This window comes from Oryctolagus cuniculus, chromosome 1, assembly GCF_964237555.1.
Source record: "Oryctolagus cuniculus chromosome 1, mOryCun1.1, whole genome shotgun sequence".
In the NCBI taxonomy this organism is placed as follows: Eukaryota; Metazoa; Chordata; class Mammalia; order Lagomorpha; family Leporidae; genus Oryctolagus; species Oryctolagus cuniculus.
In genome coordinates this window covers 48,587,754-48,601,589 of record NC_091432.1, presented here as the reverse complement: position 1 = coordinate 48,601,589, position 13,836 = coordinate 48,587,754, and the positions used below count along the sequence as shown (strand labels likewise).

Below are 13,836 nucleotides of genomic sequence, written 5' to 3'. Positions count from 1 at the left end.
GGAGGAGGTGGTATGAAGTGGGGGTGGGGGGTGAGGGAGGGCCCTTCAGCACCACTGGCAGGGTGGGAGATGCAGTTAGGGCCCCTGAGCGCCTTCTTCCCAGAACAGCCAGGAAGGAGGCCTTCCCGAAGGTGGTGGGAAAGGCACTTCAAACTTCAATGACCGGATTCCAGAAGGGGTGAATGGTGGAGAGCAATTTGCAGCCCGAGCAGGGAGAGGAGGGTGAGGACTGCAGATTCAGGAAGATGTTGTGAGGCCCCATGGGGGGCGGAGGGGTGTGCTGAGGCTTGTAGGGGAGCCAGATTTGGGGCGGCTGCCTGCTCCTTCTGCTTCCAGCCTCTCCAGGATGCCTGCAAGGGAGCAACACGGCTGAGGCTTCTGCAGGAGCCGAGCCTGGGGATTGCTTGGGCACCTTCCGGGGCTTTGTGCCCCAGGGGAGGGCTAGGGAGCCCACTGGGCACACTGCTGCAGCTGGTGCTCAGGACAGAGCAGGCCCTCTGACTACCATGGCCCTGCACCTCGGACCGAGGACTTCTGCATCCTTGATCTCTCCAGCTTCTCAGCACTAAGCAACTGCCCCAAGAAAGTCCTCCTATCCCCATATTGAAGCAAACGGCAACTGAGGCTGGGGAAGGAGGTGTGGCTTCCACAGAATCACACAGCTGGGAAACTGGGGATTTGGGTCCCCCCTGGTGGGCAAATGCCATTCTCAAAGAGTTCTCAGGCCAGGTCCCCGCCTCGAGGATCTCTGCGAAAGGCATTTCCCGGGTCTGCGGGGGGTCTGGAGCAGACGCAAGCCCTGCGCAAAGGGAGTTCACTTCCCAGCCCAGGAGGCTCTCAGCCTAGCCCCAGGGACACCCGGCGTCAAGGGCGAGGGTGGGCTGGGCGTGAGTCCACCTCACTGCCTGCAGACCCCGCACGACCCGAGTTCGGAGAGAGGGGCTAGATTAAGCTCCAGCAGCGAGATCCACGCCCGAATAGACGCAGCTGGGTTTCTCAGCGTTCAGGAAAGACGAGCAGGGCCCGCGCAGCCCTCTGAGTGACTCTCAGGACAGGGACAGGGACTGGCCGAGTGGCTCTGCCCCCGCGTCCGGTGCGTCTCTGCCTGGCCCCTCCGTCTCTGGGCCTCTTTGGTGGTGGTGGTGGGGTCTCGCCTTTGCACCACCTCAGCCCTAATTGTGTCTCTGCCCCATTACTTTGCATCTCTCTCAAATCTCTCCTGATCTCATTTCTGCCCCGGCTCTGCTCCTGGTTTCCGCACAAATACGGGACCGAGTAAGAGCCAAACTCCGCCCGGAGGGAAGTGAGCGCCCAGGGCCAGCGTTTCCCGCGAACACAGGAGTCGCGTGTTGGAAAGGGTGTGCCTAGGAGCCAAGCGCAGCGGGTCAGGCTGCCAGTCTGCCGCGCTCCCTGCTCCGGGAGGGACCGGAGTGCGCGCGCGCGCGCTGGTGTCCACGGGCGGGAGGGGGGCCACTCTCTCGCCCTGGCGGCCACCCCGAGGACCCAGAGCTCCGCCCTCCTCTGTTCCTATTGGCCTCGTGCTCCCCCGCCCCCGCCCCCTCAACCGGCTTGGGCTCCCGGGGCGCTTAGGCTACTACGGATAAATAGCCCGGGGCGCCTGGCACTAAGCTAGGGCCGGGGAAGCCCCAGGGCACTGCCGCCGCTCTGCTCGCCGCAGGTCCAGCTGGCCAGGACGCGGCGGGGTGGCGGACAGTCGGGTGTGCCCTCAGACCCCCGGCACTCTGCCATCGCACGGCTGGGGTTCCCCAGCGACAGAAAGTTCCGGGCAACCCCTGCCGCCCGGGTTGGTGAGGCCGGGCCCGCGCCGCCCTGCGCTGGGACATGGAGCTGCTGTCGCCGCCGCTCCGAGACGTGGACTTGACGGGCCCCGACGGCTCCCTCTGCTCCTTTGCCGCAGCGGACGACTTCTATGACGACCCGTGTTTCGACTCCTCGGATCTGCGCTTCTTCGAGGACCTGGATCCGCGCCTGGTGCACGTGGGCGCGCTCCTGAAGCCCGAGGAGCACACGCATTTCCCCGCCGCCGTGCACCAGGCCCCGGGCGCGCGCGAGGACGAGCATGTGCGCGCGCCCAGCGGGCACCACCAGGCCGGCCGCTGCCTGCTGTGGGCCTGCAAGGCGTGCAAGCGCAAGACCACCAACGCTGACCGGCGCAAGGCCGCCACCATGCGCGAGCGGCGCCGCCTGAGCAAAGTGAACGAGGCCTTCGAGACGCTCAAGCGCTGCACGTCCAGCAACCCCAACCAGCGGCTGCCCAAGGTGGAGATCCTGCGCAACGCCATCCGCTACATCGAGGGCCTGCAGGCTCTGCTGCGCGCCCAGGACGCCGCGGGCCCTGGCGCCACCGCCTTCTACGCGCCCGGCCCACTGCCCCCAGGCCGCGGCGGCGAGCACTACAGCGGCGACTCGGACGCGTCTAGCCCGCGTTCCAACTGCTCCGACGGCATGGTAAGGCCTGGACGCCAGGCGGAAGGAGGGGAGGCAGCCCTGGGGCGTGGGGGTGGGGGAAGGAGTGGGTGGGTCTGGAGCCTTTCCCGAGGGCGGGGAGCTGGCCCTCGCGACAGGCATGGGCGGACAGGGGCCCGACCCAGAAGTGGACTCGCGTGGCTCCGGCGGCTGTCGCTGAGGTAGCCTAGGGCTTTGGAAGCACGCAGGACGGGTACAGTCGGCACGGCTGGGACGCTGTTACAAAACTTGTTGAGGGATCTGCTCCTTTCCTCCATGGATCCCTGTTTCCAAAATGCAGATCTGAGTCCTGCCTCGTTTGGCTCTGGACTCTGCGGTGCGCGGCTCCTGTCCACCCAGGACAGATCCGGGACCAGAAGCCCTCGGCTGAGTCTCGGGGAGCTGGGGAGGGGGTTGCTCCTGGGAGTGGCGCTCCGGTCCCGCGGGCCTGACGCGGTCCCCCCAACCCTTTGCAGATGGACTACAGCGGCCCCCCGAGCGGCGCGCGGCGGCGGAACTGCTACGACGGCGCCTACTACAGCCAGGCGCCCAGCGGTGCGTATCCCGCGCCTCCTCCATGTCCCTCTCCCAGCCGCCCTGGCTTCCCTCCACCTAGGACCCCCCCAACCCCGCCCCACATAGCCTGGCAATGGTGCGGGGGATGAAGCCCTGGCGGGTCGCGTGCCCTGCCGTCGTCCCGCACCCTCGCTGGATGGTTTCAGACTCCCGCAAGTCCTCCGAAGCACAAGGGGGCTCAGGGGTGGAGGAGGTAGCCGCGGCTCCACCCCTGCTCACTCCCCTGCCCTCCCCGCGCAGAACCCAGGCCCGGGAAGAGTGCCGCCGTGTCCAGCCTTGACTGCCTGTCCAGCATCGTGGAGCGCATCTCCACGGAGAGCCCCGCTGCGCCCGCGCTCCTGCTGGCGGACGCGCCACCGGAGTCGCCCCCTCGCCAGCAGGAGGCGGCCGCCGAGAGCGAGGGCGAGCGCGGAGCACCCACGCCGGCCCCGGACACCGCCCCGCGGTGCCCTGCGACCGCAAACCCCAACCCCATCTACCAGGTGCTCTGAAGGGGAGGGCTGCCTCGTGCAAGGGCGCCGCTGCCTACGCGCCCGAGGGACGGAGCCCCTGGGGTTCCTTCGTGCCCCCAAGATTGAGCTTAAAGCGACCCTCCGCCCCCTCCTCCGCGGTGGCAGAGACGGGGGGAACCCGGTCCCCGGCCCCAGGGCGAGCTCACGGTGGGTGTCTTCCACGCCGCGCCTGCCCTGGCCGCTGGGCGATCGCCGGCAAGCCGGGGCTGATCCTTCCGCTTCCTCGACGCCTCCCCAGTAGGGGGAACTGGATCGCCGCGGACCCAAGCCCGGCCCCGCCCCACCTCCGTAGCTACATCCTTTCAAGCTCCTCCCATCGCACCTGCGGGATGCGCGCCAGTCCCGCAGGTAACCCACCCCAACCCCGCCCTCCGGTTCAGGACCACTTTTTATAATACTTTTTTGTAATCTATTCCTGTAAATAAGAGTTGCTTTGCCAGAGCAGGAGCCCCGAGGGCTGTATTTATCTCTGACGCATGGTGTGCGGTGCAACGGCGACTTTCTATGTTTATACGGCAGGCGGGCGAGCCGCGGGCGCTCGCTCAGGTGTTCGAAATAAAGACGCTAATTTATGCCGCGGTGGCTCCGGCTTTCCCCGGGCTCGGGGGCGGGATCCGGAGGAAAACCCGCGAGCTGGGCCAGCTGTCTCGCAGCGACCCCTACAGGCGACAGGCAGATTGCAAGGAGGAAGACCGCTCAGGGTCGAGGGAGTGGGGATGCCTCCAGAACACACACTGGGGTTTCTCTGAGTTTGATCTGCATCACACGCAAGGCGGTGGCTCTCATGGAAGCGTGCACATCATATGGATAGCATTAGGTGAAAAGAATCCGTGCCTTGCCCCGCCCCCAGCCGCAGGGATTCTGATGAATGAATCTACTCCAGATCCCCAGGGGGCGCCCCCAGCTGATTCTGAAGGGTGTGCAAAGCTGAGAACGATGCCCCTGCACCCCACAGGATGACCCCAGGTGTCTCCCGAAGGGTCACGGAAAGGCGGTGGCCTCAGGTGCCACACGGAGTCCTAACGGAGTGCAGGCTGGGATGGGGTGCTCACTACAGGGGTGATGTGGGCTGCAGGGTCCCTCCAGGCTTGTACTGATAGTGTCACCACAAGGGACAGCATAGCCAGATGAGCACAGACACCTCTGCTGAGCCAGTAACCCGGCGCTGGAGCAGCCTTGCACAGCCAGGTCTCATAGAAGACAGGAACCACCAGACAGAGGGACTCGCAGGACCCGGCATGGCCACAGGTGGCGCAAGTGCTCTTGTCACACTAAAAAGTCGCTGAGAGGAGCAGGGGTCTGGAGGGGGTGCTCCCTGGAGGAGGTGCCCTTGGAGTGGCATCTTGAGAAACAAGAGTAGACAACGCACTTGCAATGCCCACGGACCCACACACACACACCTCGACCCCCTGCTGGTTCCCAAGGCCTGGGCCACTCATGTGTCATCCTCCTACCCCCAACCCATGTGGGAGGGGTACTTCAAAAGGTGTGTTGACAATGGCATTAGAAGAGTTTATTCTGGTGTAAAAAAAAATTTTTTTGAAACCATGCATAGTTTTTTCATACTGTGCATTTTCCACGAACTCTTGGAAGATCCCTATGCACGTGCCCCTGGGACCCAAGCATCTACCTTCCACCCTGCAGATCTGCCTCCTGAAAATCCAACATGCCCACTCACAAGGCTTTGTCTAGTGGGGGGCCCACGGGAATGGAGGCAAAGCATGATGCCAGAAGGCATGTCCTCATTATGTGTCTGAGGATCTGCGTTCCACCCTGAGCACGGCCTCTGCTCTCCCCAACACAGCACCGCAGAGGAGATGCCCAGAGCTGTTCTGTGACTAATGATCCTAGCCTGTCCGCTGGCTGCCTCCCCAGAGGTCCCTTGGGTTTTTTTATATGCCTCTGAGACCCCCTGGGACTCAATCAGCACATGGCAGGTCCTAGGCCGGCTGCACACAGATACCACTGGGTGTGGTTCCTGCCTGGGAGACGCACCCAAGACATTTGGGGGAAGCAGCTGATTGCATTACAGTGAATGCAGCTCTGGAGTTAGGTGCTTGTGGCAGAGAACACTGGGAGCCGAGAGGAAGGTGCCCTACCCATCTGGAGAAGTGTGGTCCAGCAATTGCTCATAGGAGTAGTCTTGAACGAGCTGGCCAGGGGAGAGGGGCCCAAGAACAGTGACCAGGCTGAGGAAATACCATATGCAAAGACCCTGGGGTAGAGAAATAAAACCGTGCCTTCATAGAATGGAAAATGCTCTAAGGTAGGCTAAAGGCAGGGGCAGAGTGACAGTGAATCTCATTTAGGCTTTACTCCAAGGACAAGTAGGGAGCCATAGAGGAATCTAAACCTGGTGTGTGTGTGGCTGGGGTGGGGGGATACAAATAAATCTTTATTTTAGAAAGGTCAGTTTGGGCTGGCAGAGTGGACAGAAAGGAACAAGACTTGAGACAGCACGACTCACCAGGAGGTCACTGGGGTTGCCCAGAGGAGACAGGACAGGCCCTGGACTAGGGGCGTGACTGGGGGTGGACACAGGCACAGGATTGGGGCTGGTTGTTGAGGCGTCAATAGAAGCTGGCTGTGGGAACAGCTATGACACAACCGACTTAGTGCTGTGTTATAAATGGTGAGGTGCTCTCTAAGGGACAGCAAGGATGCTGATAGAGAGTCATGGGGTGAATAAGAAGGAAGTGGGGTGAAGCGGAATTTCTGCATGGAGAACCAATGGCATAGGTGAAGACGGCCCCAGATCTCTCCACATGTGATTAGGAAACAATGGGAACCTGCCCTCCACCGGGGTTTTGGCCAGGCAAGCAGACAGCAGACTAAACTTCAGCCCCCACACACCTCAGGCAGGTGCATTTGTGCAGTGAACAACTTGCACAACAGTTCACAGCACCTTGTGTGCAGAGGCCCCAAGGGAGTGTGGGGAAAGAAGGAGTCATGGATGATGCAGGCTCTGCTTTGCTTGTGAGTAGGTGGTGCCGTTACAGAGGTAGGGACCTCAGGAGAAGCAGGTGGGTGATGCTTTTCAGTTTCAAGTAATAGAAACCCCATTCCAACCAGCTTAGACCCCACAAGGGCTGGGGACACCCAGGGCAGTGCCCCACAGCACCTATGGGCCCTGGCAGCTGGGCCTGGAGCCCCTCTCCTCATCCATGTTTCCCCCTCCTCATCTCTACATGCCCCTCCCCCATCCACACTGGTTTCCCCAGCCACTCCAAGGTTACTGTAGATCTCACCCTTGAACCCCAGTTAGAAAATTCCCAGAGAAGAACTCTCATTGGACCAGCTCAGGTCATGAGCTAGGATTGGAACCCAGACCCAGGACGAGCGAGCTCCAGAGGCTGCTCTCTCTCTGTGGACTCTACAGAAATCAGGAGAGAGGAAGTGAGGGAGGGGGGCAGGTAGAGGTTGGGTCGCACCACGGAGGATGGGATGTGAGGTCCCCCCCCCGGCCTGTCCCTGACCTCAGTCCCCCGGTGGTGGGGGTGGGGGTGGGTTGGCAGGGTGGGGGTGAGGAGTTCCAGCTAAGTCCAACTCCATTTGCAGTGTCAATGAAACATTCCTTGTTTGTGGGACCCTTTTTGACCAGGGTTGGATCTGAGGACGTCCCAGAGCCGTGCGCTCTACAGATACACAAGGAGCCCTCAAAAAGCTCAAGGAGGGGCTGGCGCTGTGGTGCGCAGAGGGTAAAGCCATCACCAGCAATGCCAGCAACTCGTATGGCTTGGGTCCCAGCTCTTCCACTTCTGATCCAGCTCCCGCTAATGCACCTGGGAAAGCAGTGGAAGATGGCCCAAGTGGGCCCCTGCCACCCACATGGGAGACTCCAGTGAAATTCCAGGCTCCTGGCTTCAGCCTGGCCAGCCCTGGACATTGCAGCTGTTTGGGGAGTGAACCAGTGAATGGAAGATCTCTCTGTCTCTCTCTCTCTGAAACTGCCTTTCAAGAGAAAAATAAATAAATGAATCTTTTTTAAAACAAAAAATTCAGGGAAAATGCTCATTGTGAAAAAGCTGGCCATGGGTTTCAAAAATGTTTTAATTTTTTTAAAGATTAGTAATTTATTTGAGAGGCAGAATTACAGAGAGAGGGAGAGGCAGAGTTAGGTCTTCCATCTGCTGATTCACTCCCCAAATGGCCACAACATCTCGAGCTGGGCCAATTCAAAGCCAGGAACATCTTCTGGGTCTCCCACGAAGGTGCAGGGGCCCAAGGACTTGGGCCATCTTCCACTGCTTTCCCAGGCCATTAGCAAAGAGCTGGACTGGAAGGGAGCAGCTGGGACTTGAACTGGCACCCATATGGAATGCCAGTTCCACAGTCAGAGGCTTAACCTACTACACCACAGTGCTGGCCCTGGGTTTCAAAATGTTTTACACCAAAATAAACTTATCTTTTAATTCTATTTTTCCAAAAACTCTTTATAGCACCCTTGTATGGGATGTGCAAGACTTCTGCATACAAGGATACTTCAAAGGAGTCATAGAAAAATGGAATTAAAAGATACATTTTAGTGCAAAAAATATTTTGACATCCAGAGTGGTTGTTTAGTCTTGCAGCTAAGACACCTACATTTTATTTCCTGGTCCAGCTCCTGACTCCAGTTTCCTGCCAATGCAGACCCTAGGAGGCAGCCATGATGGCTCGAGTAGTTGAATTACTGCCACCCGCGTGGAAGAATCTGGATTGCAGTCCTGCTGCCAGCTTTAGCCTTGGCCCAGCCCAGCCTTTGTAGGTGTCTGAGGAGTCAACCAGCAGATGGGAGTTTCCACTCTCTCTTTCTCTGGATATAGATAGACATAGATGTAGATGTAGACGTAGACGTAGACATAGACATAGACACAGACACAGACATAGACATAGACATAGATGTAGATATAGTTATAGGTATGGATATAGGTATAGATATAGATACAGGTATAGATGTAGATACAGGTATAGGAATGGATATAGATATAAATACAGGTATAGATATAGGTATAGGTATAAATATAGACATAGATATGTAGATATATGTATATATAATGAAAAAGCATGCAAGGCTTCGATTTTTTAATTATTTGAGAGACACACTGAGACAGATACATGTAGGGATTAGCACTTTTCATGAACTGTCTGAAACTCCTGTGTTGAATTTCAAAACTTTTTACACCAAAATGGACTTGTATCTTAATTCTATTTCCCTCGAACTTGCTGAAGCACTCCTGATTGTGCTCACACAAGAGCACCATGTCTCCAGAGGGCCCCACCAGTGGCCGACCCCGTGGAGACAACCAAGCCTGAGGCACAGTGCCCCTCCCTTACCAGAACTCCTTCCAAGGCCCTGAGAGAAGCCTGGTTTCTTCCTTTTTTTTTTTTTTTTTAAAAAAGGAGTTATTCATTTATTTGAAAGGTGAGGAGGAGAGGGAGAGAGAGACACACACAGAGACAGAGAGAGAATGAATGTGAGAATCTTCCAACCTCTGGTTCACTCCCCAAATGACCACAAGGGCTGGGGCTAGGCCAGGCTGAAGTCAAGACCCAGAATTCCATCTGGGTCTCCCCACAAGGGTGCCAGGGTTCCAAGCATATGGGCTGTCTTCCTCTGCATTTCTAGGCTTATTACTAGGGAGCTGGATTGGCAAAGGAGCAGCCAGGATTCAAACTGGTGCTCCAACATAGGATGCTGGCGACACAAGAGGCAACTTAACCTGCTGCACCACAGCGCCAGCCCCCTAGTTTCTTTCAGTTTGCCATAATAAATCCCTTTAGCCAATCTGTTATGATTATTGAATCTTCCTGTTCTGACTTCCTCTTGCACTGAGGGGCATTGATAAGGATGTTTGAGTCCCATCTACAGGCATAAATTGCACTGGAGTTTAGTGGAATCTATTTTAAATAATTGCAATTTAAAACAGAAGCAATAATAATGAGCAATTATATAAATTAAAATAATTCTGACATTGAGAAGACAATTGTAATCCAAACTATATTTAGATTATACCCAAAATAGTTTATTAAAAGAAAGAGATAACTTTCAACTGTAATTATGGAAAAAGACTCTCAATATGTTTGCTAATGCAGTCGGTAAGGAATAGCAAATTAAGGGAGCACAGATTTACTTTTTTGGTGATTGGACACAATATACTGCCATCAACAGCAGATAGCTTATAAGTCCTGTTGTGCCACTATAACAAAACCTCAGCAACATCCACATAGCATTTAATGCAACTTGTCGATTTACAGTATTTCAAATATCCCACCGTACCAGAAGGTCCGGGATGCTTTGACCTCTCACAGCCCACAGATGACAAACACTTGATGCAGTGCTACCCAAATTTGACCCAAACCCTGACAAATGTGCGTGATGTTTGCCAAAGACTTGTGAAAGATGTTTCCCTAAATTATAGAGAAATTAGCACAAAATTAGTCCTGGTACAAAGCCATTGTCACAAGAAGAGGCCATGGAAGGATCTGCCGTTGGGTGCATGCGGGAAGGGAGGGCAAGACCGAGAGATAGGAGAAAGGGGGAGCCAGAGGAGGGGCACAGAGGGATGAGATGAGGAGGGAGACAAAGACAGACAAAGACGGTGATGTGAGAATGATGAAGCAGCATCTACTCCGCCTGCACGCAGAGCCCTGGCATTTAGAAAATTACATCTGAGACTGCGACACTTGTTCTTATGCCATACTGGGTCATTTGAGCCTAGTTCCCAAGTTTTGTTTCTTCAGACCACATTGAACGGTAGACTCCAGTTCATGGAGAACTCTTCCCAGGAGCAGGGGGAATGAGTCCCAGAACCTGTCACCGGCTCCAGGAGTCCCTGGAATCCAGGCCTGGCTGTGCCATTCACCAGCTCTGACAGCCTGGGGATGCGACCTAGCCTGTCTGGACTTCAGCTTTCTCTCTGGCTAACGACATCACGATTTTGAAAGGCCTGTGCCTTAAAGCTCTTCAGAGAAAGAACAAAAAAAAAAATGAAGTGGATGTTTTACAGAGAAGAGGACAGGGACCAGGTTCATCTCAGCATGGACAAATGACATAACCTCCTCATGAACTTCTCCCTTCCTTTTCCCCTCCCCAGAGTCTTACGAAGATATAACTCACATATCATAAAATTCACCCTTATAAAGTGTGCCTTTCAGTGGTTTGTAATCTATCCACAAGGTTGAGTGCTATGATCTGAAAATCATTTGGTCCTTGGATATATGTAGCTTAGTCCACAGAGTCTCACGTTACTGGTACTGGGAGGGTGGAAACTTACCCAATTATGGTGCTTGGAGGCAGGGCCTTTGGGAAGGGTTTGGGTTGGGTTAGGGCACTAAGGTGACACCCCAGGACCCCATCCTGGTGGCTTTATAAGGAGAGGCAGACAGGCAGACGCACACCCACCGTCTCCTGCTGTGTGCTGCTCCAGGCCACCTGCAGATTCTGCCGTCACCAGAGGCAGAGCTGCCCAATCTTGAACTTGAACCTCTACGACTGTGAGCTAAATCAACTCTCTTTCTTGATCAAGTCTGTGTCCTTGGGTATTCCATCATGGAAATGAAAAACTGACCAGTGCGCTGTGCAACCATCACCACTGTGAAATTCCAGAACTTCTGCATCACCCCCATTAGTGTCACTCCCCGCCCCGGCAGCCCCTCCCCTTTCTGGCTGTATGGACAGTTTACAAGAATGTAATCAACAATGTGTGGCCTTCTACATGTGACTTTTTCACAGGGTGTTTTCCAGGTTCATCCATCTCGTAATGTGCATCGATACTTCCGTTCTTTTTCATGACTGAGTAGCACTTCACTCTACGGCTACAACACATTTTGGTTATCCATTCATCAGCTGAGGGCATTGGGTTGTTTCCGTTTCTTAACCATTATGAATAATGCTGCCATGAACGTTCCCATGCAAGTTTTTCTAGAAACATGTGCTTCTAATTCTCTTGGGTTTATATACCTAATATTGAAATCTCTGTATGTATCATAACTCTATGTTTAATTTTTCAAGGAATTGCTAAGGCTTTTGCAAAGTAGTTGCACCATTTTCCATTCCCATGAGCAGTGTACTAGGGTTTCGGTTTCTCCAGATCCTTCACAATCCTGATTATTATTGTTTTTTTTTTTATTGTCATCTTAGTGGATGTGAAGTATGATCTCGTGGTTCTGAGTTGTAGTTCCCTAATGACTAGTGAGGTTGGGCATGTTTTCATGTGCTTATTGGCAATTTGTACATTTTCTTGGGAGAAATGAATATTCAGACCTTTTGTTCATTTTAAAATTAGGTTATTTGTGGGCTGCACATTTGGTCTAGGGGTTAGGTTGCCTCTCTTTCATGTCAGAGTACCTATGTACCGGTCCTGATGCCAGCTTCCTGCTAACGCATAGCCCGGCAGATACCAAATGGTGGCCCAAGTACTTGAGTCCCTGACACCCCGTGTGAGTCTGAGACCTGAACTCAGCCCCTGGCTCCTCCTCCTCCTCTGGCCCAGACCTGGCTGTGGCAGGGATTTGGACAGTGACCCAGTGGATGGGAGCTCCGTGTTTCTCCCTCACTCTCTGTCTCTCTTTTTTTAAAAAATAGGTTAATTGTGTTTTTCTTGCTGAGTTATCAGAGCTCTTTTGTACATTCTAGACACGATTTAAAACCGTTTTCTCCCACCGTCTTATAACGTTCTTGATCATGTTGTTTTATTCTGCTGAAGTCCAATTTACCGATCTTTTCTTTTTGTTAGTGTATTTGATATCATGTCTAAGAAGCCATATCTAACCCAAGTTCTAAGAGTCTTGCAGTTTTAGCTCATGCATTTAAGAATTTGATCCATTTTTAAGTTTCTACACGGTGTGAGAAAAGGCTCCAAGTTCAATCTTTGGGATTTACAGTTGTTTCAGCGTTATTTACTGAAAAGACCATATTTTTCCCATTAAATTGTCTTGACACCCTTGTAGAAAATTAATTGCCCATAATTTCATGGTCTTGTTTCTGGATTCTGAATTCTATTCCAGTGAACAATGGACGTGTCCTTACACCAGCGCCATATGGTCCTGTGTATGGCAGCTTTGTAGTTAGCTTTGAAATCTGGAACCAAGCATTCTTGTTTTGGCTTTTCTGAGGCCCTGGCATTTCAAGTTCGTCTCTAAGTAGCTCTGACCTGTGATACTTTCAGTTACATGACCCTTGCCTAGTACATTCTGGGAGCCGTAAATGTGCATGAAAGTTTAAAATAGGTCTTTCTGGTATACAGGAAAGAAATGCTTATATGGGGTAGGGACCGTGATTTTTCATTCTCAGCCATCTCTGATGCAGCTTATATAAAATCAATGCTTTTTCAACTGAAAATCATTCTGCACTTGCAAACGGAGTTGTAACTGTTTTGGTTGTCAACGTATTGTATCTAGTTTTCTCGGTGGAATTGGTCAACTTTTTAAAAATGTATATTTGGTTCTGATTTATTTAAAATATTCACTTCTTCCCTTGCTTTTTATTTATTATTTGATTTCTTGCCTTCTATTTTGTTTTTATTTATTTTTTATTTTTTATTATTTTTTTGACAGGCAGAGTGGACAGTGAGAGAGAGAGACAGAGAGAAAGGTCTTCCATTGCCGTTGGTTCACCCTCCAATGGCCGCCGCGGCCGGCGCGCTGCGGCCGGCGCACCGCGCTGATCCGATGGCAGGAGCCAGGAGCCAGGTGCTTTTCCTGGTCTCCCATGGGGTGCAGGGCCCAAGCACTTGGGCCATCCTCCAATGCACTCCCTGGCCACAGCAGAGGGCTGGCCTGTAAGAGGGGCAACTGGGACAGAATCCGGCGCCCCGACCGGGACTAGAACCCGGTGTGCCAGCGCCGCTAGGCGGAGGATTAGCCTGGTGAGCCGCGGCGCCGGCCGCCTTCTATTTTGAAAAAGTCTTGGCTTGGGACCCCTCCCACCTGCACTCTGCTGACCCTGTTCCCCCTCAGGCTGACGCACACACACTCTGCACAGCAGGGGAAGCGCCAGGCTCCTCGGACAAGCCCTGGGGTCACCAGGAGTCCCCAGCTCCTCTTGGGAGAGGGCTCGGTGGCCTCTGCCCAGTGCTGCTGGGGACACACTTGTAGAAGTGCCTGCACACCATCATCCCTACACACATGGACCCCTGACCGCATTCACACACCTGCTCCCCTGCCTTCATCATCTCCCACCTCCCCACCTCACCCCACAGCCAGCCCCGACAGGTGGTGAGACCCCGCCTTCCCAAAGACCAAGTCCAGGGCGGGTGGCAGTTCTGCCCGGGACCCACAGCAACCCCCTAAGGCTAGGGAT

General features: G+C 54.2%; 1 protein-coding gene across 1 annotated transcript; it reads left to right on the top strand.

Annotated features, from left to right (window-relative positions):
* The first annotated feature begins 1,556 nt into the window (after window positions 1–1,556).
* MYOD1 (myogenic differentiation 1) lies at window positions 1,557–4,130 on the top strand. Its single transcript, XM_008275114.4, has 3 exons — window positions 1,557–2,469; window positions 2,943–3,021; window positions 3,283–4,130. Exons 1-3 carry the CDS (start codon window positions 1,843–1,845, stop codon window positions 3,531–3,533), a joined length of 957 nt encoding a protein of 318 aa, XP_008273336.3. The 5' UTR covers window positions 1,557–1,842; the 3' UTR covers window positions 3,534–4,130.
* The last annotated feature ends 9,706 nt before the right edge of the window (window positions 4,131–13,836 follow it).

Excerpts from the sequence above, each read along its gene's own strand:
- MYOD1 (XM_008275114.4), top strand. The coding sequence starts at position 1,843 with ATGGAGCTGCTGTCGCCGCCGCTCCGAGACGTGGACTTGACGGGCCCC. Across the intron at positions 2,470-2,942 it reads CCAACTGCTCCGACGGCATG|ATGGACTACAGCGGCCCCCC; the intron begins GTAAGGCCTGGA and ends AACCCTTTGCAG. Across the intron at positions 3,022-3,282 it reads CTACAGCCAGGCGCCCAGCG|AACCCAGGCCCGGGAAGAGT; the intron begins GTGCGTATCCCG and ends CTCCCCGCGCAG.